Raw genomic sequence first — 23,192 nt, forward strand, 5'->3', positions numbered from 1 at the left:
TTAAACACTGAATAGTCACGATGCCAAAGCATCAGGCACTGAACAGTCATAGTACCAAATAGTCATGTTGTCAAAAAGTTAGGAGCTGAAGCATCAGGCATTGAATAGTCATGGTGCCAAAACATAAGGTGTCAAAACATCAAGCATCGAAGGGGCACGTAACACAATTGACACAACCCATTAAGCAATACTTGCACTATAGTCGTCTTCGGTTGCGGTGCCGAAGGTTCATGGAGCCAAAAGGTCACGTGACATCATCGATACAAATTGTCGGACATCAATGGTATTATTGTTTTGTTTGATCCGATGCTATAATGAGATAACACCTCTTTGAAAGAAGGGATCCTTATTTGATCTACCCAAGGGATTGTAATATTGAACCTCTAACCTTCAAAGTTATCCAAAATAAGCTAACAAAGTACGACATTGATCCAAACAACGTTCTGATTGAATAAACAACTATTGAACAACCGTACTCGTAGTTTAGACAATAGTTGGAACTACCCCCAGACACTTGGCACATGACATGCTCAAAGACCTTGTTCACCTTGTAATTTATATTTTCATGCGTATCCATACCACTAACATAAATTAAGAATCACAAAACATAAACTAAGTCTCACAATCAAAAGGTTGGAAAGGAAGAAAAATAATACGTGTCCATAACCTAATATAAAAATCACATATGGACAGCAATAGAAAGACAGAGAAAGAGATAGATGGAGACATCTAGGTCCCTATGAGAATTTTGACAGTCGAATTAGTCTTTAGAGAGTTTCCTAAATTAAAAACTTAACTCTTAATCATTTGTTAAATCTCTTAACCACAATCTATATTTTTTTTAAAAATATTGAAACAAGGCTTATAGAGTACTTGCTACAAAAAAAATAAAAAAATAAAAATCTTAAAATAATTGTTGATATTTAAAATTTTTTCTATGCTTCATTATTTAAATAGATTACATATGAGTCAGATTGTTCATGGGTCAACACGATACGTTAATAATACGATAATTAAATAAATCAAAATGAGTTAAAATTGATTGATGCCCGTAACATGTTAGATGCATCAATACAATTACGAATCAAACCTACTGACTTTGTCTCGTTTCCAAATCATGTTCATGGATCATATAAGATCGCTACAACTATCTGCAAGTATTTGCTGCTCCCCTTCAGGTAAAAAAGAATCATCTCGGAGAATAAATCAAGAAGTTGAAGTCAAGGCATTTTTATGATTTACAGGGGAACGAAAACAAAAAACAAAAAAAAAAATTGGCCTCTCATGCAAGATTGAAGTCAAGGAGTAGTACGTCATCATAACTCCATTAACGAGTTACGATCGAACGGGGCTTTGTCATCACCTGCCCATATACGACTGAAGCGCATAGTATAAAATCTCGCTAGCTCACCTCACACAGTCTTCATCAACGAAGTGACCCCAAACAACAGAAGAACAAAGACAAGCAATCATGGTGGACAAAGAGAAGATCAAACTCGTATTCGTCATCGCTTGCTTCGCTGCAATCTCCATCTTCGCAACAACACATTATCAAAGAAGACGTCGCAAACAAAAATCTAAATCTTCTTCAAATCTCTGCTACTTAGACTCCGAAACAAAACCTCAAAGTGACTTCAAACGTGTCTTGGCGGATAACTCTTACACTCCATTTAAACACTTGAAGCTGCCAATCGAAGGTAACATTTGTACTTTATTTTTCTCTATTTTTAGTTGCAGAAACCCTAATTAACTAAATTTAGTGATGTTTTTATCAGAGAATTCTTCAAAGTTACATCCATATGAAGAAGAGATTACAGTTTTGTTGGAGAATCCTCAGATTGAGTTATTTAGCTTTGTTAATGGCGAGGTTGATTTGGAGATGAGTGGTTCTTACGTTTGGGTGGAAACGGAGTCTCAGTTAGAGAAGCTTGTAGAGGTTTTGAGTAATGAGAGAGTGTTTGCTGTGGATACTGAGCAGCATAGTTTACGTTCTTTTTTAGGGTTTACGGCACTGATGCAGGTGAATTTTGGAAAATTGGCTTTGGTGGCTATAAGAATACTGTATAATGTTCATGATTTTTTTTGGTTGAAATTTGGACAGATTTCAACGCAGAAAGAAGATTATTTGGTGGACACCATTGCTTTACATGATGTAATGAGCATTCTCCGCCCTGTTTTCGCCAATCCTAATATTTGTAAGGTAATAGTTAATCAAAATGATTCAGTGGATCTAGTATTTTTGTAGATGTTTATTCTTGTTTCCATTTGAATCTGATCATCGACGCGTTTTGAGTTAATTACGAGATTTCAAACACTTTGAAGAGATCAGTGCATTATGAGTTGTGCCTCTGCTTAAAATAGTTCAATCTTTTATGATGGAATTTCTACTCAATGAGTATTTCGTCATGGACAATAAGTGTTAAAAATGTTACCTTTTTTTGTGTTTCACTTGAGCTGTTGTAGGGCTTATTTGAAGTTCAATTGGTCCTAAGTAACATGTTTGATTTCCATGTTATCAAGTAATTTACCATTATTTCTGATGTAGGTCTTTCACGGTGCTGATAATGATGTTATCTGGCTTCAAAGAGACTTTCACATATATGTTGTAAACTTATTTGATACTGCAAAGGTGAGTATCAATTATTTTCAATTTCCTTCAATGAGAAAAAGAAACAAAACTATGAGGTGACAACATGTGTAATAGGGAATCTTGTAATCCCAAATCTCTTGGCTATATTGTAGTTTTTCTCATGATTTTTTATTATTGTTCATCATCATCATCATCAGAAGAAGAATTATCCAAACTTTGTGCCGTGGAAACAAATCATGTTCCTATGTTCAATTCCATGTAAATCTCCATCTTCAATTTGTTTATTTTTTCTTGATTATCCAACACCAATTCCATAAATCAAAGCTCACCTTACTTTTATCTTGGAAATTTTTCCTTCTAATTTAATTAGGATGCATTGGTCACTTTTTTTTTTTAAGCACACCTTCACTTTATCCCAACTTTTATGGATTGTTTGAACATATCTGTTCTTCGAGCCAATCTTCCCTAAGTTCATATGTTCCATTAGTATCTAAATCCATGCCATGTGTGTTCTCACCCCAAATGATTGCCTTCCATGTAACTCATCCCAATCTGACTTTCATATTGTAGTTGCAGCCTTGCAGGTGTGTGGGGCATTGTGAGAACCACATAAATCTTTGGCATATTTATTTGAAACACATTATTCCATGTACTCTATCTTGATCTGACTTATTTTAAAACCATTCGACTCCAATCCTTTCTTGATGGGTCCTTTTCCTCAACTTATAGATGCCTCGCTTTCATATGATTGCTTTCCATGTAACTCATCCGTGATTTTGTTGTTGATATTGTCCTTGAAGGTATGTGAGGTGTTGGGCAAACCATATAAATCTTTGGCATATTTACTTGAGACATACTGTGCTGTAGCCACAAACAAAATGTTACAGGTTCGGCCTTGAAGCTATCTTACTATTATGCATTTCTCATGCTCTTTATGATTGCTTTATAATTATGGAGGAAATGAATTGTGTATATTATCTTGTGTGTGCATTTGGCATGCATACATGCACATTTGTGTGTTTCGCTTATGAGCGCGTGCAATGTTTGCATGTGCTTGTTTTTGTTGGGGGGTATCTGCATATTCATATGTCTATTATCTGCTTTTGGGGCTGTGGATTTGTTGTGTGCACTGTGTAGTGTGTTCGAGCGCATGTGATGGCGCCTACAACATTCATGTTCCTATGCACATGTGATTGAGACTGAGATTGTGTGTTTACTTTGTGAATACTTTCATCTTCATATTTAAAAAAATTAATTCAATCCAGCATATTTATATTCATATCAACGTAATTCTTTCTATTACGATTGGTACATTTCTAGTTTGGAAGTTTAAAAGGAGATTTAATGATATATATGTTAGTCCTGCTTTTGTTGAATGCTACTTGAAAAAAAAGTATGATCTGGACATTGTTTTATTGTTTCTTTGCATTGGAAGGTCTGACTTAAACTGTTTATTATGAATTTGCTATATATACTGCATGGAAATTTCTAACTTAAAATAATTTAGTCATTCCGGGTCTTCTGGAATCTTTTGATTTCACATTTTTCTTGGAGAAGTTACGATTAGCTCATTTATCCTCTTTCTCAATTATAGCGTGAAGACTGGAGACTGCGTCCACTGACAGGAGAAATGGTTCAATATGCTCGTGCTGATGCTCATTATCTGTTGTATATTGCAGATTGCCTGGCTACTGAGCTGAAAACACAGGATACCGGTATGCCTTTGTCTTGTATTGGGGTCTTTTATTAAGATAACTCCAATGGTTGTATCATTAATATAAAAAAGAAGACGATGTGTTGAGCAGATAAACCAACAATTAGCTTACCGAAATGAATGGGTTTTTTTCTTTTTAATTGAGTAATGGTCATCATCTGATGCTTTATTGCATTTATTTTCCATTAAGTTCTTTTGTTCTGAAGAAAACAAACGGCATTAAATGATGACCTAAAGGCAGTCACCATATTTTGAACTGGAAATATTTTGTTTTAAACGGCTTCCTATTTTTGCAGTTTTTACATTGAAACCTGTAACTGATTTAGCAATGTTTATTATATCAATGATCAATGGCAGTGTGTTTTTTCGACCTTCTTAATTACTGGAAAAAGAGTGATGACCTTATTTTTAAAGATGTTATTGTTCCTTTTATTCCAAATGGATCAATAAACATCGAATAAAAATTTATTCAACCCAAGAATGTGGCTTAAACATTGCTATATGAGTTAGCATGTTATGATCCTACATATATTCCTTTTACTTTTCCTACTCATACTTTCAATTTCTTCTTTGCTAGTTATTTTTGTCCTCTAGTGGGCAAGCAGTATCATTCTCACAATGAACCAATGAATTCTGTGTAGATTTTGCTCATTGTGTCCGGTTCCTGAAAATTACATTGTCATAAAATTCAGCTTGTCTTAATGACAAATTCCATTTTGTTCTCGATGCGAGTCGGCGTTCAAACATGATCTGTTTGCAACTGTACACAAAAGAGATTGAATCCTCTCCTGGTGACTCTGCCACATCCTCGATAATATCACGTTATTTGAATGGTCAAGGAGGTGTTCCGTCGAATTGTGAAACCAAGGTGTGCTGCATTTGTTTTCATTCTTTACGAATGTGCAATCCCCTATAAACTGTTATAGAAACTGGTCTTTCTAAACTTCTTTCATCTTTTCAATTTTAGGAGCTTGTGGGGCGATTGTGCATGTGGAGAGATTTAATGGTTAGTTCATAATTGTGGACTAACTTTATTACTATTAAGAAACACTAAGCTTATCACTTTGGCTTGTTAAAGGGAATTGATCACCTCACAAAATTCTTTGGTATTTCTTTCTTTCATTTTTTTCAAGACATAGTAACATTTACCGCATTTTCATACTGCAATGCAGACATTAATTTCAGTGGAGAAATTTATTTTCTTATTATCAATGTTGGAATGTTCTTAGCAATGTCATCTTATTTTCAAGAAGTTGATGTTTTTGTACCGTGAAAATATTTCCATTTCTAATGTTTTATAGACCCCCTCTCCCCTTTTTTCACCTTTTCTCTAATATTTGTGCGTTCTTAAATGTTTACTGATTCTTTATGTATTAGAAAATGGACTACTAGAAATATATTCTCATATTGAGCATGGGAGAGGTGGAGATGCTGAGATGGATGGGTGGAAATACTATGAAAGATAAAATCAGAACCATTCATGAAAATATAATAGTGATGAACTAAGGGAAAGTTAATTGAGATGGGTTGGTCATTTGCAGGCAGACCGATAGGAGCCCCACTTATACGGAACATGCATGTTGAAGGTACTAGAAGAGAGAGATGATGTCCTGAAAGGACGTATAATTAACGTCAGACATAGCTGTAGATATGATTGAATTTAGGAATATGACTCATTCAACCTATGCCATATATTTGGGAGAAGGCTTTTTGATGATGATAAGCCTACCTTCATTTCCAAATAATTTAAGATAGTTGTTCACTTCATGTGTCTTACCAGTGAATACATGGTGCTTACATCACATTTTTGGAGGTGATGTTTGAACATGGCTTGGGTCAAATATGGCTGTCATGTTTGATTTCTTCAGTGGTTGTTTTTATTTTAGTCACTGTTAAGAATCATGGTATTTTGTGATCCAATCCTGGATTCTCTAAGTGGGATGAAGAAGTCTTATACCATGAAGATTTCATTTTGTAATGAGTCATCAAGATTACAAGGATATGTGAGCAAGTATGAAATTAAGATACATCAGCTACTAAATTCACTTTACAATTCTAGGCTTTCAAAAGAGAAAATAGAAAAATATGTCAAAATTATTATCCTTATTGTATGTCTGTTCCTGGAGTCAAGTTTGATATTCTATCTTCCCTACAAAAGAAAAATGTGATGACTTGAATACATATCCATCCTCTCTACATGATAGAAAAATTGCAAAGACAAGGAAAGTTGATAAAGAAAGCATAGAACAACAGAATTTAATGTTTTATTAATGAGCTGGAACTTTGTGGAAGTGAAAAAAGAAACTGGTGTTTTGAAAGTAGATGCAGGAACCCTTGAACAATTGAATGCGGTGGAGAAAAGAAACTGTAATTTCTCAAAAAATTTGCACAATTCTCGGGTTTAAAATTTAAGTTACTAATGTACTTTAAGCTAGATGGAGTAAAATGTGAAATCTGGGTGACTATGGTGGCTGTCGGTTAAACATTGGTTTTCCTATCAGAGCTTACCTGTGTTTATATTATAAATTATACATAATTTATTGGAGATCGCTCAACATTGTGACTAGTGTGAATTGCTTTAGCTCCTGCCTGTTAGCCATCCTTCAACCTTGTTTGTATGGTATAGGCCCAATTAAATCAAAATATATATCATTGGCTCTCATATATATATATATATACAATTATATATCATTGGCTGTCATATATATATATACATAAAATATAATTCTATTTCTTCATTAAGGACAGCTCCTGTTCTCTTCACTTGTGGTTACATTCCAATTCATTAAGCTTACACACGTCCATGAACTTCCTTTCAGGCTCGTTTGCATGATGAGAGCTTGAGATATGTATTATCAGATCAAGCTATTGTTGCTCTTGTGTCTAAAGTTCCAAAGACTGCAACAGAAACTTATGACACCATATCTGAAGCTGATTTGAGTTTGGATTTTTTGAGTGTTGGTTCCTCAGTCCCGTCCCCATCCCCTGTTGTTTGTAGTCATATAGACGATTTCTGTTATGTCCTCCAAGACAAGATGAGCAACATAGGTGATGTTTTTGTAAGAATTCTCCAAAATCATCTAGGTCCAAATGGGAGTTGTCCACTATCTGTTTATAATTATGCTTTATTATCCAAATCTAACTTGAAATCAACGAAAGAGTTATCTTTGAAACAAAACGGAGGTAAGGTGGCCAAACAATTTGGTCGAAAAGCTTCTCGAGCGCTGTTTGTTCAAAAATTTTCCTGCAAATCTCCAGTTTATCATAATTGTAGGATTTATGCAAGTGATGGCCGATTGCTTTGTTATTGTGATCGTAGAAAGCTTGAGTGGTATGTGGCCAAATTCACTTATTTCCTATTTCAGATTTCAGTCGTCCATGTATTCTCATATTTGGTACTTATATTCATTATCTACCCATTGCAGGTATCTTCGTCGAGATCTGGCAAAACTCATCGATGAGGATCCACCAGCTATAATGCTTCTTTTTGAACCCAAAGGTCGTCCAGAGGATGAAGATAATGACTTCTACATACAGCGTAAAAAAAATATTTGTGTTGGTTGCGGTGAAAAAAATCACTATCTACGCTACCGAATAATACCATCATGCTACAGAATGCACTTTCCTGAGCATTTGAAGAGCCATCGATCTCATGATATTGTCCTACTCTGTGTGGATTGTCATGAAATCGCGCATTCTGCTGCAGAGAAGTATAAGAGACAGATAGCTGCAGAATTTGGAATCCCCCTTTTTGTTAGGAAAGTAGTTGATGCACAAGAAACTGAAGATATTTCTAGGTCATCTGGGTTTGTGGAGAACGTTGAGGAAGCGGGCGTATCTCCTTTGCAGTTGCGAACTGCAGCTATGGCTCTTTTGCGTCATGGACCAAGAATGCCATCAGAACGCCACGAGGAGCTGACCTTGGTGAGAAAGCATTTACATGGAACTATGATTAGTTACATTAATAGTTTGGGTATATATAAGGCAATTAATGTTTATAAAATACTAGAAGGTGGCATGTGCTAACACATACATATCTGAAGGGTTATTTGTAATTAAAATATTAAATAAAAGGTAGTTATGAAGATTACAGAGTAAAAAGGATATTTTTATAATTTTGAAAACTGACCAATGTGATTTTAGGGATGAGGGATTGCAATTTATTGGTTTTTGAAGAAAATGAGCCTAATTATATTCACTTTAAATGTTACGATGGGTTATTTTTGGGATCCTAAGTTTGGTGTCGAACCACTTCTACTCCGCCTTCTCCCATTATAATAGGAAAGATAAGAGGACACATTGCACATATGTTGTGTCAGCAGACCCATTTACTGGATCCTGTTTGGGAGGTAAAAACTGAGCACATTATCCAATGGGTATGAGCAGATTTTCCAGGAACTCAAGGGAAAAGTTTCAGTCTAGTGCCTTTAATTGTGCTACAAATTTGACTTCTTTTTTTAAAATTCTTTTTTGCAGATTGTCATGAAATATTTTGGAGGGAGGGAAATATCAGAGGAAGATCTCAAAAAAGCTTTATTAGTCGGTATGAGCCCTCATGAGCGAAGAAGACTTAAGAAAAAAAGAGGGTTGTCTTTCAAACATTCTTCAGGGGACATTCTTTCAAATAAGGCAAATGAGAATAATATTGATAGCACGGACGTACCTACTCTTGTAGAAACATCAGAAGATACTGTTATGAATGGCGCACAAAGTCCTAAAGAGGCGAATTGTAACGAAAAAGAAGAGATGAATCTTTCTACTGAAATGGTAACTGGTGTAAGTGATACTTCTATGTGTTGTGATTCAGTGGTTGATGGGGAAAGTGCTAATGGTATCGAGGATCTAAACTTAGATAATAGGAAAATATCTGAGAGGGTAAATGCTTCCATCTTGGATACTGACGAAGACCATGAATGTAGAAGGTTGTCAGATATAACTGGTTATTCTAAACCTCATGGAACTACCTCTTCTAAATACAATCAGAAGTTATCATTGTTAGGACATGGACCACATGGGAAACAAGTTGTGGATCATCTACTACAGGAGTATGGGGAGGATGGCATTAGCCAATTTTGTCAACGGTGGAGACAAGTCTTTGTGGAAGCCATTCATCCCCGTTTCTTGCCTGCCGGGTGGCATGTAATGCACAGGTATGCTTGCCCTGCTTTTCTGTTTGTTTATATGGTTTAATTAATCTTTTTCAAACAGTAATTAATTAAACTGCATATATATATATATATATAGATATACTTCGTTTATATGGTTTAATTAATCTTTTTCAATCAGTAGTATACTACCTATTATCGAAGTTCTGTAAAAATATAGTTGTGTAGTTTTAATGGACATGATTATCTTTTAATCTAACCAGAAAACATGATAGAGAATTGTTTCAAGGTGTATACCAACATTTGTTTTTAACTGAATGCTAGTTCCTTTGTGCAAATGATTTGATTTTGGAACATTATTTTGTTGCCAGTGGAAGACGGGACTTTGGCGAGTACAGTGTGTATAATCGCACTAAAAAAGCTTCCAGTGCAGTTTAAGGTTTGAATGGTTGGCACGTCAGATTACAATAAGGTTATGGGCACACAGAACTTGAGCTTGTATAACATGTATTTTATTTCAGGCAGTGGATGATAATGTTCTTTTCATCCAAATTTTGAAGATTTGATAAGAAAATGGACACAACAGAGAGCTGGAATCATGCAATTTGTGTTTTTTTTTTTTCATTTAATTTGAAGATATCTAGTCAATTATCTAATGAAAGAAAGATTAGAAAGACAAATTCTGCTCATTACCAGTATTGTTTATAATTTCTGTTGTCATAAAGAGTCACAATAAACTGAAGCGGGATGTGCACATGCCGCATCAACGGTGTCATTTTATCATTAGTCTTCCACAAATGAATGTGAATGGTAAGGGGTTTTTCAAGGGTCATCCCCAGTGTCCCTAATCACAACCTCCGTTATAGTGTTCTGAAGTTCGTGACCCCAATGGTTTCAGGGACTACAAGTTGTCGGATCCAAGACTCGTTGGATTTGAATCCGTTGCATCTACCGCCACCACCAGTAAGTATTGTGCTGGAACAGCAAATCACTGTAGCACTATAATCTGCCTTTCATAGTGGTCATTAGAATGATTGAGAAAATGCCCTTCTATCAGATGGGGCATGAGTGGTTTACAAATAATTGACGGTCCATGATTCAACTTGCAAATTGGGGTTATAAGCTTCAGAATGTGCTGATTTTTCGTGAGGATGATCTCACCATGGATGCCATCCTCTCAACAAAAAAAAAAAAGCCCATTTGGAAACTTCAAGATCATATATAAAAATATGTTTGGCTCTCTATAGGGCCTCTGAAGGCTTCACTTAGTAAAATAGCTTCTGAAAAATAGCTTCACTTAGCAGACAAGTAAGTTGTTTGGTGTGGGTGAGGTGCCGAATCTTTCAGTTTTAGCAACTACTATGGGGTGCAGGAGTGATACGCTTCCCTCGTCCTACTTAGGTTTACCTTTAGGGGCTCCGTATTGCAGCAAAAACATTTGGGAGGGTGTCATCGAGAAAATGGAAAAGAAATTGAGTACTTGGAAGGCTAAATACCTCTCAAAGGGGGGTAAGGTTACATTGATTAAAAGTACTTTAACGAGTATTCCGATTTACTTCTTATCCTTGTTTTCGCTGCCCCAATCAGTGGAAGTTAAGATTGAAAGACTTATGAAGAATTTTTTGTGGAATGATAATATTGGTAGTAGAAAGTATCATTTGGTGAATTGGAAGTTGGTTTGCACTCCAAAGAAGAAGGGAGGTTTGGGGATCCGAGGGTTGAGAATCTCTAATAAAGCTCTCTTGGGGAAGTGGCTGTGGAGATTCGGGGAAGAGAGAGATAACTTATGGAGGAAAGTAGTTAAGGCAAAATACGGAGAGAAGAGATTTGGTTGGTATAGTGGAGAGGCTATTGGGACCTACGGGTGTAGTGTGTGGAGAGGTATTCTGAAGGGTGTTGATAAGTTCGATAAGGAGATTAGATTCAAAGTGGGTAAGGGGGACAAGGTTAGATTTTGGGAGGACTTATGGTGTGGAAATTTATCTCTGTCTACTCAATTTTCATCCTTGTACACTTGCTCTTTGAAAAAAAATAACTCTGTTAGGCAATGTTTGATTCGGTACGAGAATACAGACTCTTGGGATCTGGGATTTAGGAGGAATTTCAATGATTGGGAATTGACAGAAGTTACATCTCTTCTAGATCTCCTGAATTCGATCCAACTCAGAGAAAATGAGCAGGACAGAAGGGAGTGGGTCAAGGCTAAGGATAAGAAGTTCTCTATTAAATCTTTCTATAATTGTTTGTTGCCGTCGGGTGAAATCTCGTCCTTACCATCTGTCGTTTGGTCCATTCATGTTCCTTCTAAGGTTTCGTTCTTTATGTGGCTTGCCTTGTTGGGCAGAATCCTTACTATGGATAATTTGATAAAACGAGGGTGGATTACTCCAAACTTTTGCTTCCTTTGTTATAAGGATGGGGAGTCTGTTAATCATATTCTAAGTCATTGTCCTTTTTCCCGAGTTATTTGGATGTTCTTCTTATCTCGCTTCCATGTGGATTGGATTTTTCCCTTATCTTTTTCTGAATTTCTGGAGGGGTGAAGTTTCAATATCTTCTATTCAAGAAAGAGGTTTCTCTGGGCTATCCTGCCTTTTGCCATTGCTTGGGGTCTTTGGAGAGAGCGCAATAACAGGGTCTTCCATTGCAAAGAGAACTCGTCTCATACAGTGATCTTAGAGATTTTGGGGTTTCTATTCATGTGGTCAAAGATAAGCAAAGACTTTGAGGGAGTGCATTTCCAAGATTTTGTTTTTAACTGGGATATCTTTAGTGTTAGTTAGCTCCCCGCGGGGCGTGTATTTTTTATTTCTTTTGCTTTTTCCTTGTTGCTTTTCTAATCTTGTTGTTTGGGGGCTACCTCAGCCTCCCCTTCCTTTTATTTATACAATTTATATTTATCAAAAAAAAATATAGCTTCTCTTCTGTTTTTTTTTTTTTTTTTTTACCACTTTAAAGAGAGAAAATATGGCTGCGAAAGCCAAATGAAAGTAGTAATTGATTTGATGCCCTCACAAAAAATCCATTTCATTGTTACAACATACTCTGCCAAGGGCCTTTCTAAAAGCTCTAATCTGGACATAGCAAATATAATTTGTCCCTTCTCATTCCTCTCTCTTGATTTATATTCTCCCCCCCTAAACAAAGTACTTCTGAGGCCAACGGACATGTGCCCAATCCTTGCAACAACTCAAATTCAAACTGATGCTCTCAAAAGTCATCACAAAAAGCGGACTTGCTAACGTGTAATGTGATGTGATTTGCTGTTCCGGTGACCACATCTCAGGAACAAAATATGCAACCATAACACATGAGGGAGTCTGTCCACAACATAGTTTAATGGTGAGAGGAGATTACGCCCAAGGAACATGTATATACCAGTTACTATAGTGCTAACAATTGCGACTTAAGATCAATGCCATTGAAGATGAAGGTGCCAGACATAGGAACAAACTGTTTTGTAATCAACTGCAGAGAGCAACAGATGAGCTTTAGCAACAAAAAAGGGTTATCTGTAATGCTAGCTTATTTGGATGAGAAACACTTTCATTACTAAAGATAGTGAGGTAAAAGGCCTTACTATGCCTCATATACCGTCAACAGACCTCAAGATGAGTAAAAACAAGGCCAAAAGATTTGTTACGAATCTCGAAGTCTTTTTTACGGTGGATGAGGCTTAGTAAGGCCTTTTCCCCTCACTATCTTTGTAAGGCTAGTTGGACTCTATTTAGATATACTGAAAACAGACCTTGATGGCTTCTTGGGAGGCGATTCCCCCCAAGAAGGCAGCTACTGTGTGGAGCTCTGCACCACCAAATCGACACATCTCGTTGATTAGGTCCTCAGCCAAGGTTGACCCATTGCAACCCAAGTCACTTAATATGCCAACAGCTATAGTCTTCAATCGAGATATATCCTCATCCATCTCACTGTCGAAATCACTGCCATATTAGAAACTTATTGCAGTGGTTTTATGTGTGGAAAATACCTTATCAAGAAAAGAAACCAATGATGCAGTCTGTGAAGTATCAGCCATTTACCCTTCAAAAAGACCAGGAAATCTGTTGTAGTTAGCAGCAAAACGATCGACAGCTCGAAGCAGAATATAAAACCCACCTGCAACACTGCCATAAACATAAAAGAACAGGGTTCAGTCTAATAAACTGCTGTGTGATATCCAAAAGAGATTCAAATAAACACGCGAGGATAGGATTTTAGGCGCAGCTGCTGATGTTAGTATTAAGATTATGGATTTGAATGCACTCAAGAAGATTCAACTTCTACAAGTAAGAGCATTTTAATCACAACATGACTGATAAATCTAAAATTTCAGGAATGCAAAATACTAGCTCATCTTTACTTTCAGTTTTGGTGCCATTTAAGTAACATAGAAAATGATGATTGTTCCAAAACCATTTTTTCATCTGGAATATGTCACCAATCGTGATGATAGTCTGTTGAATTCATGTACCATTTGGGATTTTCTTCAATAGGAATAGGCTTTTCTTGTTCTTTTTCCTTGTCCTTGGTAAGCTAGACTTGAACCCATGACCTCAAAAGGGTCACATCTATTGAAACATATTTATATTTGGTGATTGGATCGTCACAATTGTACCCTATCTAAACATGAGGATGATCCATAAACATGCCTTTGATAGACTGAAGGTAAGAGTCATTCCTCCAAGAACTATATTTTGAACAAAACAAACTGACCCAAAGATTGAGGGAGGAGCAAGAAAAGGGAAGTATCAGGTTTCAGAACTGGGAATGGAGATTTACTATGCAATTTCTAGTTGGCATTCACTCCGGCTAACACATTGTGATAACAGATTTGAACCAACAGAAATTAAGAAAATTACTTCCAAATAACAAGTATGGACAACATTAGGAAGATGTCAATTTTTCTTTCAATCTAACCAATTTGGTTTAGGTGTAGAGGGAAAAGTCCAGAGGTTCAATCCCTCATTCTAAAAAGTTACCAGTAAGGTTTTTGTACTCACTTCCATTATCACATCTTACATTGGTTCCTCCTATATAATATGGGAAGTTTCAGAAAACCTTAAACTACATTTTATCACAGGGCACTTTATATTACTCATCAAATATACACGTCTGCTGCAACAATAAACACAAGTCACCTGTAATCCTCATCAGTCAAATACTTCTGTAATTCTGGTAGGGTAGGAGAATTAAACTCATCCTCAATGAGACGGTATCTGCATATCTGCACAAGTAGCAATCAGACAAAAAGAAATCCCAATCTCACTAAAAGGCACTTCTTTTTATCACATTTATTCTCCCAAGTTAATTATGTTTTTGCATTCTAACCATGAAGGAAAGATATTTTTCATTCACATATATCATCTGTGATAGACAGAATTCTGGCATGTATCCACAAAAATTATTGGGTGCACAAGGACATCAAACCAATAACAAGTATCTAGGAATCAACACCAAATGCATGCTTAAATGAAGCTCTAACTTGGACAATTGGTCATGTATTTTGATTGACTTACTCAGGATCAATAATATAGAAAGTTGGTAACCTATGGTCACTGAAATTGTGAGGTTTCAGTTGAAATACATAGATGCTGTTCCAGAAATAGAAGGAACTCTTAATTAGGGACTGGATGGTCCGAGTTTGATTCTGGGGACCATCCTTTCAGACATTAGACCAATAAAAGCAAACATGAATGCTGCCCATTGAGAACATCATACGAGTATAAGATATTTCAAAAGGATTTCATATGGAAAAGATAAAACATTACACAAGTATACACTTATAAAAGGATTTCATATGGGAAAGCTATGGTAATGGAAAAGGGATTGAAGCTTTGATGACATGAGAGTGGTGGAAAACACTGCAATATCATGAAATTTTGGAAGGATGTATATAAAAGGATCAAGAGAACTATTTATTGCATTACCCCTTCTCTTCTTGTATTTGATCTTACTTCCTTTCCATTTTTCAATTGGCTTGGGTGTTCCCTAGTATGGTTTTATCTCTTTTTCTTGGGTGGACCCATAATAAATTCTCCAACAGGAAAAGATACTTCTGGGGTATCCTTCCCTTTGCAGTGTGCTGGGGGATTTGGAAAGAGAGGAACATAAGGGTGTTCAGGGAGAGGAAAAAACTACTCAGGAGGTTATTCTGGGCATTTAGGGATTATTATTTTTTTGGAGCAAATTGTGCAAAGACTTCAAAGGGGCATTTTTTGAAGATTTTTTCTTCAAGTGGGATGCACTTTGTCATGTTTAGTTGTTTGGCGATCGGCTTTTGTATTTCCCCTTTTTCTTTTCTTTTTGTTTTCTTGCTTTTCTTGTATAGGGGCCATCTCGGCCTCTTGCTTTTTGTCGTAACTAATAAAATCTTAGACTTATCAAAAAAAGAGAACTGATCAATTCACTTGAAGATATCTGCTCCGAGCCAATCCAATATTTCTCTTTGGAAATTAGCAACTCATGTAGTTGTTGTTAGGAATTATAATAGATATAAACAGTTAAATCAAGTTAATTTTCATTTCTTCAAGCCTTACCCTAGATCTTTGGGACAAAGCCTTGAGGATGATGATGATGAAGGGGGAATATATTTGGTTGCATGCCGAATCACATGCTATAATTCCTAGAGATCGAAGGACTTACTGTGAGCTTTCTTGCATTTCTACAGAAGCATTTTATGTTTGCCTTTGAGATGGAATATGGTTCTCTACCAATTCTCTTTAGAATATTCCTGACCCGTTGCTCAACTGCAAGGAAATCTGCCTCAGCCTTAGCATGGTAAATCTTTTGCAAATTTACATAGTATCTGCAAGGTAGTTGACATACAGGCGATCAATATCGTAAAAATAAATAAATAGAAACAACTTCAAGTTCAGTCACTAACTCGGTTAAGGATGTCATATCCGGTATTGATCCTTCTAGAGGTGCCTCCCCACCACCTTCATTGGCAATGAATTCCTGTAAGGCATGGAAAAAATTTGAATACAATTTTCTAAATGTGAATCACAGGATAATTGATTAGCAATATAAGTATAATAATACCGTGAGAAATGGACAGTTATGGTTAAATCGCTTAGAATTTTAGTGCATCCCTATACTATTCTTAGGGTCTGGTTGAAAGGACAACGTCCAGAGCTTGGCAACCCAATCTGGAACTCATTCTACGGAACTTACTTTGATCATGTTTAGCCAGTCGAAAACAATAAGTGTTTTATTTTACTAATAATAATATTTAACATAGGAACAACATTAAACACAGAAACATTTCTTATCGTATTAACATGAAGCTGCATAGTCATGGATATTTGGAGGGCTAATTGACTATGAAAATCACCCACCTTTAAAGCTGCCACCATTACCCAAAAATCAGATGAAGTAGAATCAACTTCAGCAGAAGGATCATCGATGATGTGATGCAGATTTGAATCTGGAATGCAAAGAACAAAATATGTTAAATGCAGGTGGTTTCTACCACTTTATGTATCAGATCTATCCCAAGATACAATATGTTCCTATGGAAGCTTCTTCCTTGGAAACTAGCCATTTAGGCTTGTTGAAAGTCATATACTTACTAATGCCTCGAGGAGTGGAGATTTTGAATGAGGCCTCAACAGCTTCTTTATAATTATCTTCATCTAAGGCAGTCATTCTGGCTTTCAGAAGGTCCTATGATGTTCAAGATGATAATAGAATTAATCATTTAGGTTACTATGAAAAAGAATAAATGAACAGGTCAGGCAGGGACTGAATATACAAACCTTAAACTCTCTTTTCTCTTCCCTTGTTGATGGTAGACAACCACCATGAGAATTGGTCCACTCTTCTGCCATCTTAACAAGAATGACAACATATGGTGTGTGCTTGTGGACAACAGGATCTGTGGAATTTAAATCAATGGTCTCGGCAAACCTATAGTAGTATATACAGTATCAGAAACTTCAATATTAAAATCAATCAATAACTCCGCCAGTAGTACAAGAAGATTCAGTTTTGAGAGCGGCAACTATAAAACTCATACAAAGCTAGATATTAAAAGGAAATAAACAGAAAATATTTGTACCGCTTGAGCTCAGGCCAGGGATTGTTTAATCGCAGATCATCCAAGAAATGATCAGGCTTTGACTCAATCACAGTGTGTTCCTGCCACACAAGTGGTGAATTCAAGCCTCTTGTACACATTGGTTGAAACTTAAAATTTACTTAATGTGCGTAAACCTAGGTATAGGTACTAGGAAAAGGGGTCTGAATGTCACACAAAGTAAATGCATAAATGGATTGTGAAGAGAAGTATCACACACACAAGGACAGAACAGATGGGTTCCACTGAAGAAAACATTGAGACCGTCATACAGGATGTCAATGATCGTACTATTGAATCGACCATATATTATGTATCTACCACATATTATATATATACTATGTTGAGGGGGAAAAAATGAAAAACTGGGGCAGCCATAAATTCTATAGGTCAGCCTTAGCAACCATCTGATCAGTTGATTGCTGACCCATTAGACATGCTGGGTGCAGCCTATTCAATTCTATCCCTATGAATGTGCACCTTGGGCCTAGTAATTTTTTCATTCACACAAGTACTTATCATTTGGAATAGTCAGCCTATAAATTTAACCTTTCAGAATTGCCAAAACAGTGAAAAATTACTCAGCTAAATACTTACAGCATATTACCTTCAAACTGATTCGCACAAGCCCAGTTAGGCCATAAGAGCGTGCAAATATCAACATAACGTTTGCCTGCCTACAGATTTTATCCAACTTAAGCATGGATGCTTCCACCAGCTGAAAATGCAAGATGAGGAGTTCCATCAGATATTTTGCAGGCAAATAAGAGAAAGACAGAAACAAGCACTATGGTATCAAAGAAACAGATAAATAGTGGTAGCAATACCGATTAAATACAAGAATCAGAAAAACATAATTGTTCTTTAAGAGAACACCACATCACATTCTAAAAAATTGTAAGTAAATACTAACCATGCATAGTCACCAAATTTGGCGACTTATTGAAAAAGTCGCATTTTAATCATGATTTTTTTCCTTTTCCAAATAAATCATATTTAATCACGACCTTTACGATAAGTTGCGAGTTTTTACTTCGTGATTGCAATGAGAATCATGTCACTTTTTAAAAAAACTCACCACCTCTCTCTCAGTTTTTTTGTAAGGTCTTCCACGGTGAATCGGGTCTCTAGGAAAAATATAAGATTCATTGTGAATCACCAAAAAAAAAAAAAACCTAAATTCTTTAGAGTAAATTTATAGATTGAGGCAGCGTGACCATCCCTTGTGTACACACGATTGAGCAGTTTAAAAACTGAAATTTTCCCTTGTTGACTTATTCACAAACCCTAACTTGGTGACTATGCTGAGTGCTGACATATATCAAGCTTGGCTCAGATCTTCAATGATTTTCAATAACCACAAAAGTACTTAGTAACTTTAGCTTGTCTTCTCTTCCCATAACATCAAAATTTACTTACGATGCCTTTTGGGCACCGCAAAATTGAATAGGAACCAAGCCTGACATATATCAAGCTTGGTTCAGAACTTCAATGATTTTCAATAACCACAAAAATACTTGTAACTTGAGCTTGTCTTCTCTTCCCATAACATCAAAATTTACTAATGATGCCTTTTGGGCACCGCAAAATTGAATAGGAAATGTAGGCACTGCTTTGTTCCCATTTAAGCAACTAAACAACAGTGATTATGCCAAGTAATGACTTATAACAAAAGGGAAAAGGTGATGCAACCGATTTGCAAAATCACCTTTTAAACAACAAGTGTAAGATAGAGGATTCCTTTACTCATGCATAAAGAGACATATCCATGAGCTCATGCACATATGTCCATGTAACACGGCTAGAAACACTTGCGATTAACATTCTTAATCCAGGAGAGAACGAGGAACATAATGCAACTTTGCAGATGTGCTGCCCCTCCAAAAAATTCAAGTCAACCAGCACTGATCCCAGTTTACAATTATCTTTTCATTCTTTTGTGGACATTCTCCATCTTGGACATTGAGAGAAAACTCTAAATTGGGCTAACAACAAGCTAAAGCATTGCTTTCAAGATTTCAACCGTAAAGTTTCGAATGTATTATACATAAAAGAAATCAAAAGGTGTAAAGTACGAGTCATTTAATCCATAAATGCCAAAAGTTTATTAAGTCAGTAATTGCCTGAAGGGTTAAATCTTAAGATAAGTATCAAACATCAGTCTGTAGTACAATTCTGTACCTGAGTTGCTATAACCAAAGTAAACTGAGCGAAAAATGATGCATTTGTCTCAATTAATGCCTCCGGGGACTCCTCCACAAACTTGGCTTTAACAGCATCATTTAATTCTTGCAGAAAGGCACATACACATTTTGCTTTTGATTGCCCAACACTTGATTCATCCACTGTCCATGTCACAAGTAACTCAAATACGGAAAGCATAAAATTAAAAGCAAATTTCGAGTAACATCCAATGACATAAACAGAGAACTTACACATAAAATTGTTTCCAAGGTCACCTAGTTCAACTTTAGATCCATCAATGACAGTGATACTTCCAACTCCACCAAGAACAAGATTTTTCAATGTTTCAGAACCCGTAGGGCCGCAATCAAGTAAGCAAATACTAGCCTTCTCAAGGGCTGATTGTCCTTGCTCCCCCCAGATCCTGCAATTGCACTTGAGAAAATCATCTATGGAAGAGAAGCAACAAAAATTATCGGGCTTATGCAATTTCAGTTCTTAAATCCTCAATCTTTTATAAACCACTCGATCACACTGGTGTTGATATTCTCAATATTAGATAACTAGTGACCAAAGTTTTATTTTATAATATAACTTGATAAGACAAGTGGATGAAACATGGATCTAAGGATACTGATAAGTTATTTGTCGGAAAAGGTATAACCTAAATCAACTAAATTTTCAATCAGAATCCATCTCAATTTTTTTTCTCAACTAGAAACAAAGTATTTAACGGTGAAGAAACTTCTCATCCCATTTTTTTTTACAGAAATGAAATTTGTATTAAAATGGTTGAGATGACCAACATTTCATTTCATTCCACTTGAATAAATATATGTTGAAAAAGAGCCTTATATTTCGATTCCTTTACAAACGCTTCAAAAAAAAAACACAAGAAATCATGGAATGAAGACCAATCTTCTAGCATTGGCATTATCTTTTACCCATAAAAAAATTAAAGAAAGAGGCTTGATCTCTTACCTAATAAGGGATTCCCGATTTCTTAAAATAATAGCTATATTGACAGCTCGTATCAAACGCTAAAATTCAACTACTTGGAGGTTGTTCTTTTTATAAATGTATGCTTTAACACACCTAAACAACACACGCACAAATTGCTTTTAGGATCCAATAGTTGTAAAAGAACAAATCTTTCCTACATTATTCAGCTCGATGACCATGTGTTGATGAAAAGTTCAAATCTACTAAAACTCGTACTAAATTCTCAATCCAAATCATAAAAGCTTGTCTACGAGTAACTCAAAATCAATACTTTATATAACAACTATACCGATCGACCACTTCTTGACATCTATATAAATTTTCAAGGACATTTTAGCAAGATTACTCACTAAATCTCCGACAAGTTTTCAATATTTATAGACACCTTTCAACTAATTATACATCTTTCCATATAAATAACACCAAAAAACTCCATTATTTTATTATTATTATTACAGAAATCGCTATAACGAACAAACACACTCATAATTTCATAGCTAACATCGGTTCACACAAATTACCCTGGAAAGTCAGAAATGGGATGGGATTTGAGGGAGATAAGAACTACTCTACATCTAGGGTAAAGAGGAGAAAGACTGAAAGGTACCTGAGCTGTCGATCGTATTTTGTCTTGGACTCCGCCATTGTTGCCTGTAAGAGAGAGAGAGAGAGAGAGTTTATTTGGTTTGCTTGTTAATAACGCAGTGAATTATAGTGGAGAGAAGTGGACTGTAGTTTGCCAGTTTAGAAACACACGGAATCTTTGCCCTTGAACGAATTTCTCATTGCACCCACCCTTTTCTCTCAGTGCACCACCTCAAAATTTGAAAATTGATGAAATAATCAAATTAATCCTAATAATTATTATTTTATTTTGGAGGGGTGGGGATTATAAAAATAAAAATAAAAAATTGTTAAAATAAATTATTACGAAAAAAAAATATCAATTTATCAAAATTTATACATAGGAACCTAAAAAGCCACTTGTATGGTCATTTTTTATAAATTACTATAAATTGTGTATAGTAATTTTTAAATTAATATGAAGTGGTGTTTTTTTCTTCTAAATTTTAAATCGTTTATAGCTGTTGTGATACTTTCATTTAATTACACTCATTCAATTCTTCTCATCACATTTCTCAATTCTCATCTCCGTTATTCTCTCATCATTTTATTAGTTATATTTTTGTAATTGAATTGAATCGAAGATATTTTCAAGAGTACTCATTTATAGATATGGAGATTATATTGAAGGTATTACATGTAATGATGGAAATATGTGATTTTTATTGACTTCATCAGAAATTAATGATTAATTTAATATTTAACCAAGATCTAACAAAAACATACAAAACCTTAAATAGATCAAATGCAAAAATTAATAGATAAATTTACCTTTGTTTAAGTGGGAGTTTGAACCAAAATTTAAAAAAAAACAGAAAGGAGAAAGATACTTGTCAGGTCGAACCAGAGAAAATGCTAGTGTAAGTGGTGTTTTTCCATAACTACTACAAGGGTATTATGGTTATTCCAAGGAAAAACAAAAAAGAAATGCCACTTGTAGTTGCGTATTTTTATAAATGACAGTAAAAGTGGCGTTTAAGGTTCCTATATAGAAATTTTGATAAATTGGTACATTTTTCATAATAATTTATTTTAACACTTTTTTTCCAATAATTTCTATTTTTTTTTTTTTTTACATATGTTTTACTTTTTATTTAAGAAAAAAATATTTGACTTAATAGGATCCTATTGAATCTACCTGAATGAACTTGGTAGGAATCCATCAATTGTGACACAGTAGAAACTTATCGAATATTTCTAAAATGTGGTGTTGAGAGAAAAATGACGTCGACTGAAGTCTAGTCCTCGAAAAAGAAACAAACACTCAGCACAATAAAGAATAGTTGTCTACACATGACAATAAAACGGGGGTGGTCGGCTAAAATCTTCTTATAAAAACCATTCTTTCAGTTAAGTAATGCTCAATCATCTCTCCTTAAGTCATTCACAAGTTGGAATAGTACGGAGACCAAGAAGCCTCAGCATCTCTTCATCATCAACCTTCACAAGAGGTATAGGTAGTCATTCTTGTTGAACTTCATTGGAGAACTTAGTACTAACCCATTGAATAAATATTCATTTATTTTTTGTTTTTTTGTCAAGAGTATCTAATAACTCGTAGTAGAGCAATGCTATTGGAATTCTTCGACCTTTTTGAAAATACCAAATTATTCACATATCAATCCTAAATCACTAAAATAAATTCTATTATATATTACGAATAGAATCAGTTTCTTTCATTAAGAGAAGCATGCGAACATGCTAATCATCAATGTTTTAAAAATCGAATGGATGACTAGATATATAAAAAAAAAATTATCAAATTAGTTGAATCATCATCAGACCCTAATCCAACCAGGATTCATTAACCAAAATTAATTTTGGGACTGACTAGTTGCACACCACTACTTGTTGGTTGCACACAAATCATTAAAAAAATGTTTTTTTTATAACCTT

At 35.3% G+C, this 23,192-nt stretch overlaps 2 protein-coding genes across 4 annotated transcripts; one reads left to right on the forward strand and one right to left on the reverse strand.

Moving 5' to 3' along the window:
- Positions 1–1,352: 1,352 nt before the first annotated feature.
- On the forward strand, positions 1,353–10,098 carry LOC147387222 (Polynucleotidyl transferase, ribonuclease H fold protein with HRDC domain-containing protein). Of its 2 annotated transcripts, none has more exons than XM_086420623.1 (12): positions 1,353–1,697; positions 1,761–2,020; positions 2,102–2,200; positions 2,546–2,629; positions 3,391–3,477; positions 4,185–4,305; positions 4,997–5,172; positions 5,272–5,310; positions 7,124–7,635; positions 7,730–8,228; positions 8,781–9,454; positions 9,781–10,098. In XM_086420623.1, exons 1-12 carry the CDS (start codon positions 1,472–1,474, stop codon positions 9,845–9,847), a joined length of 2,844 nt encoding a protein of 947 aa, XP_086276749.1. In that variant the 5' UTR covers positions 1,353–1,471; the 3' UTR covers positions 9,848–10,098. The 2 variants fall into 2 exon arrangements, with proteins under 2 accessions (XP_086276749.1, XP_086276750.1); XM_086420624.1 differs by having other exon boundaries at positions 1,356–1,697; positions 1,776–2,020.
- A 2,277-nt stretch (positions 10,099–12,375) lies between these two features.
- Positions 12,376–21,439, reverse strand: LOC147387223 (NEDD8-activating enzyme E1 regulatory subunit AXR1-like). 2 transcript variants are annotated; one of them, XM_086420867.1, is made up of 14 exons: positions 21,280–21,439; positions 19,922–20,094; positions 19,668–19,831; positions 18,094–18,204; positions 17,469–17,548; positions 17,167–17,317; positions 16,981–17,074; positions 16,747–16,835; positions 16,293–16,366; positions 16,052–16,214; positions 14,548–14,633; positions 13,450–13,533; positions 13,158–13,350; positions 12,376–12,877 (listed from the first exon to the last, which is right to left on the reverse strand). In XM_086420867.1, exons 1-14 carry the CDS (start codon positions 21,315–21,317, stop codon positions 12,794–12,796), a joined length of 1,584 nt encoding a protein of 527 aa, XP_086276993.1. In that variant the 5' UTR covers positions 21,318–21,439; the 3' UTR covers positions 12,376–12,793. The 2 variants fall into 2 exon arrangements, with proteins under 2 accessions (XP_086276993.1, XP_086276994.1); XM_086420868.1 differs by having other exon boundaries at positions 13,158–13,338; positions 21,280–21,438.
- Between the last annotated feature and the right edge of the window lie 1,753 nt (positions 21,440–23,192).

Source organism: Akebia trifoliata, chromosome 13 (assembly GCF_017979445.1).
Source record: "Akebia trifoliata isolate Shusen 1 chromosome 13, ASM1797944v1, whole genome shotgun sequence".
NCBI classification, from domain to species: domain Eukaryota; kingdom Viridiplantae; phylum Streptophyta; class Magnoliopsida; order Ranunculales; family Lardizabalaceae; genus Akebia; species Akebia trifoliata.

What these genes read in the sequence shown, in the direction of transcription:
- LOC147387222 (XM_086420623.1), top strand. Translation starts at nt 1,472, where the DNA reads ATGGTGGACAAAGAGAAGATCAAACTCGTATTCGTCATCGCTTGCTTC. An exon ending in GCTGAAAACACAGGATACCG is followed by an intron (nt 4,306 to 4,996) that starts GTATGCCTTTGT and finishes CATAAAATTCAG; the next exon opens with CTTGTCTTAATGACAAATTC. An exon ending in GGGTGGCATGTAATGCACAG is followed by an intron (nt 9,455 to 9,780) that starts GTATGCTTGCCC and finishes TTTTGTTGCCAG; the next exon opens with TGGAAGACGGGACTTTGGCG.
- LOC147387223 (XM_086420867.1), bottom strand. Translation starts at nt 21,317, where the DNA reads ATGGCGGAGTCCAAGACAAAATACGATCGACAGCTCAG. An exon ending in AAATACGATCGACAGCTCAG is followed by an intron (nt 20,095 to 21,279) that starts GTACCTTTCAGT and finishes GTGCAATTGCAG; the next exon opens with GATCTGGGGGGAGCAAGGAC. An exon ending in TAATGGTGGCAGCTTTAAAG is followed by an intron (nt 16,367 to 16,746) that starts GTGGGTGATTTT and finishes CATGCCTTACAG; the next exon opens with GAATTCATTGCCAATGAAGG.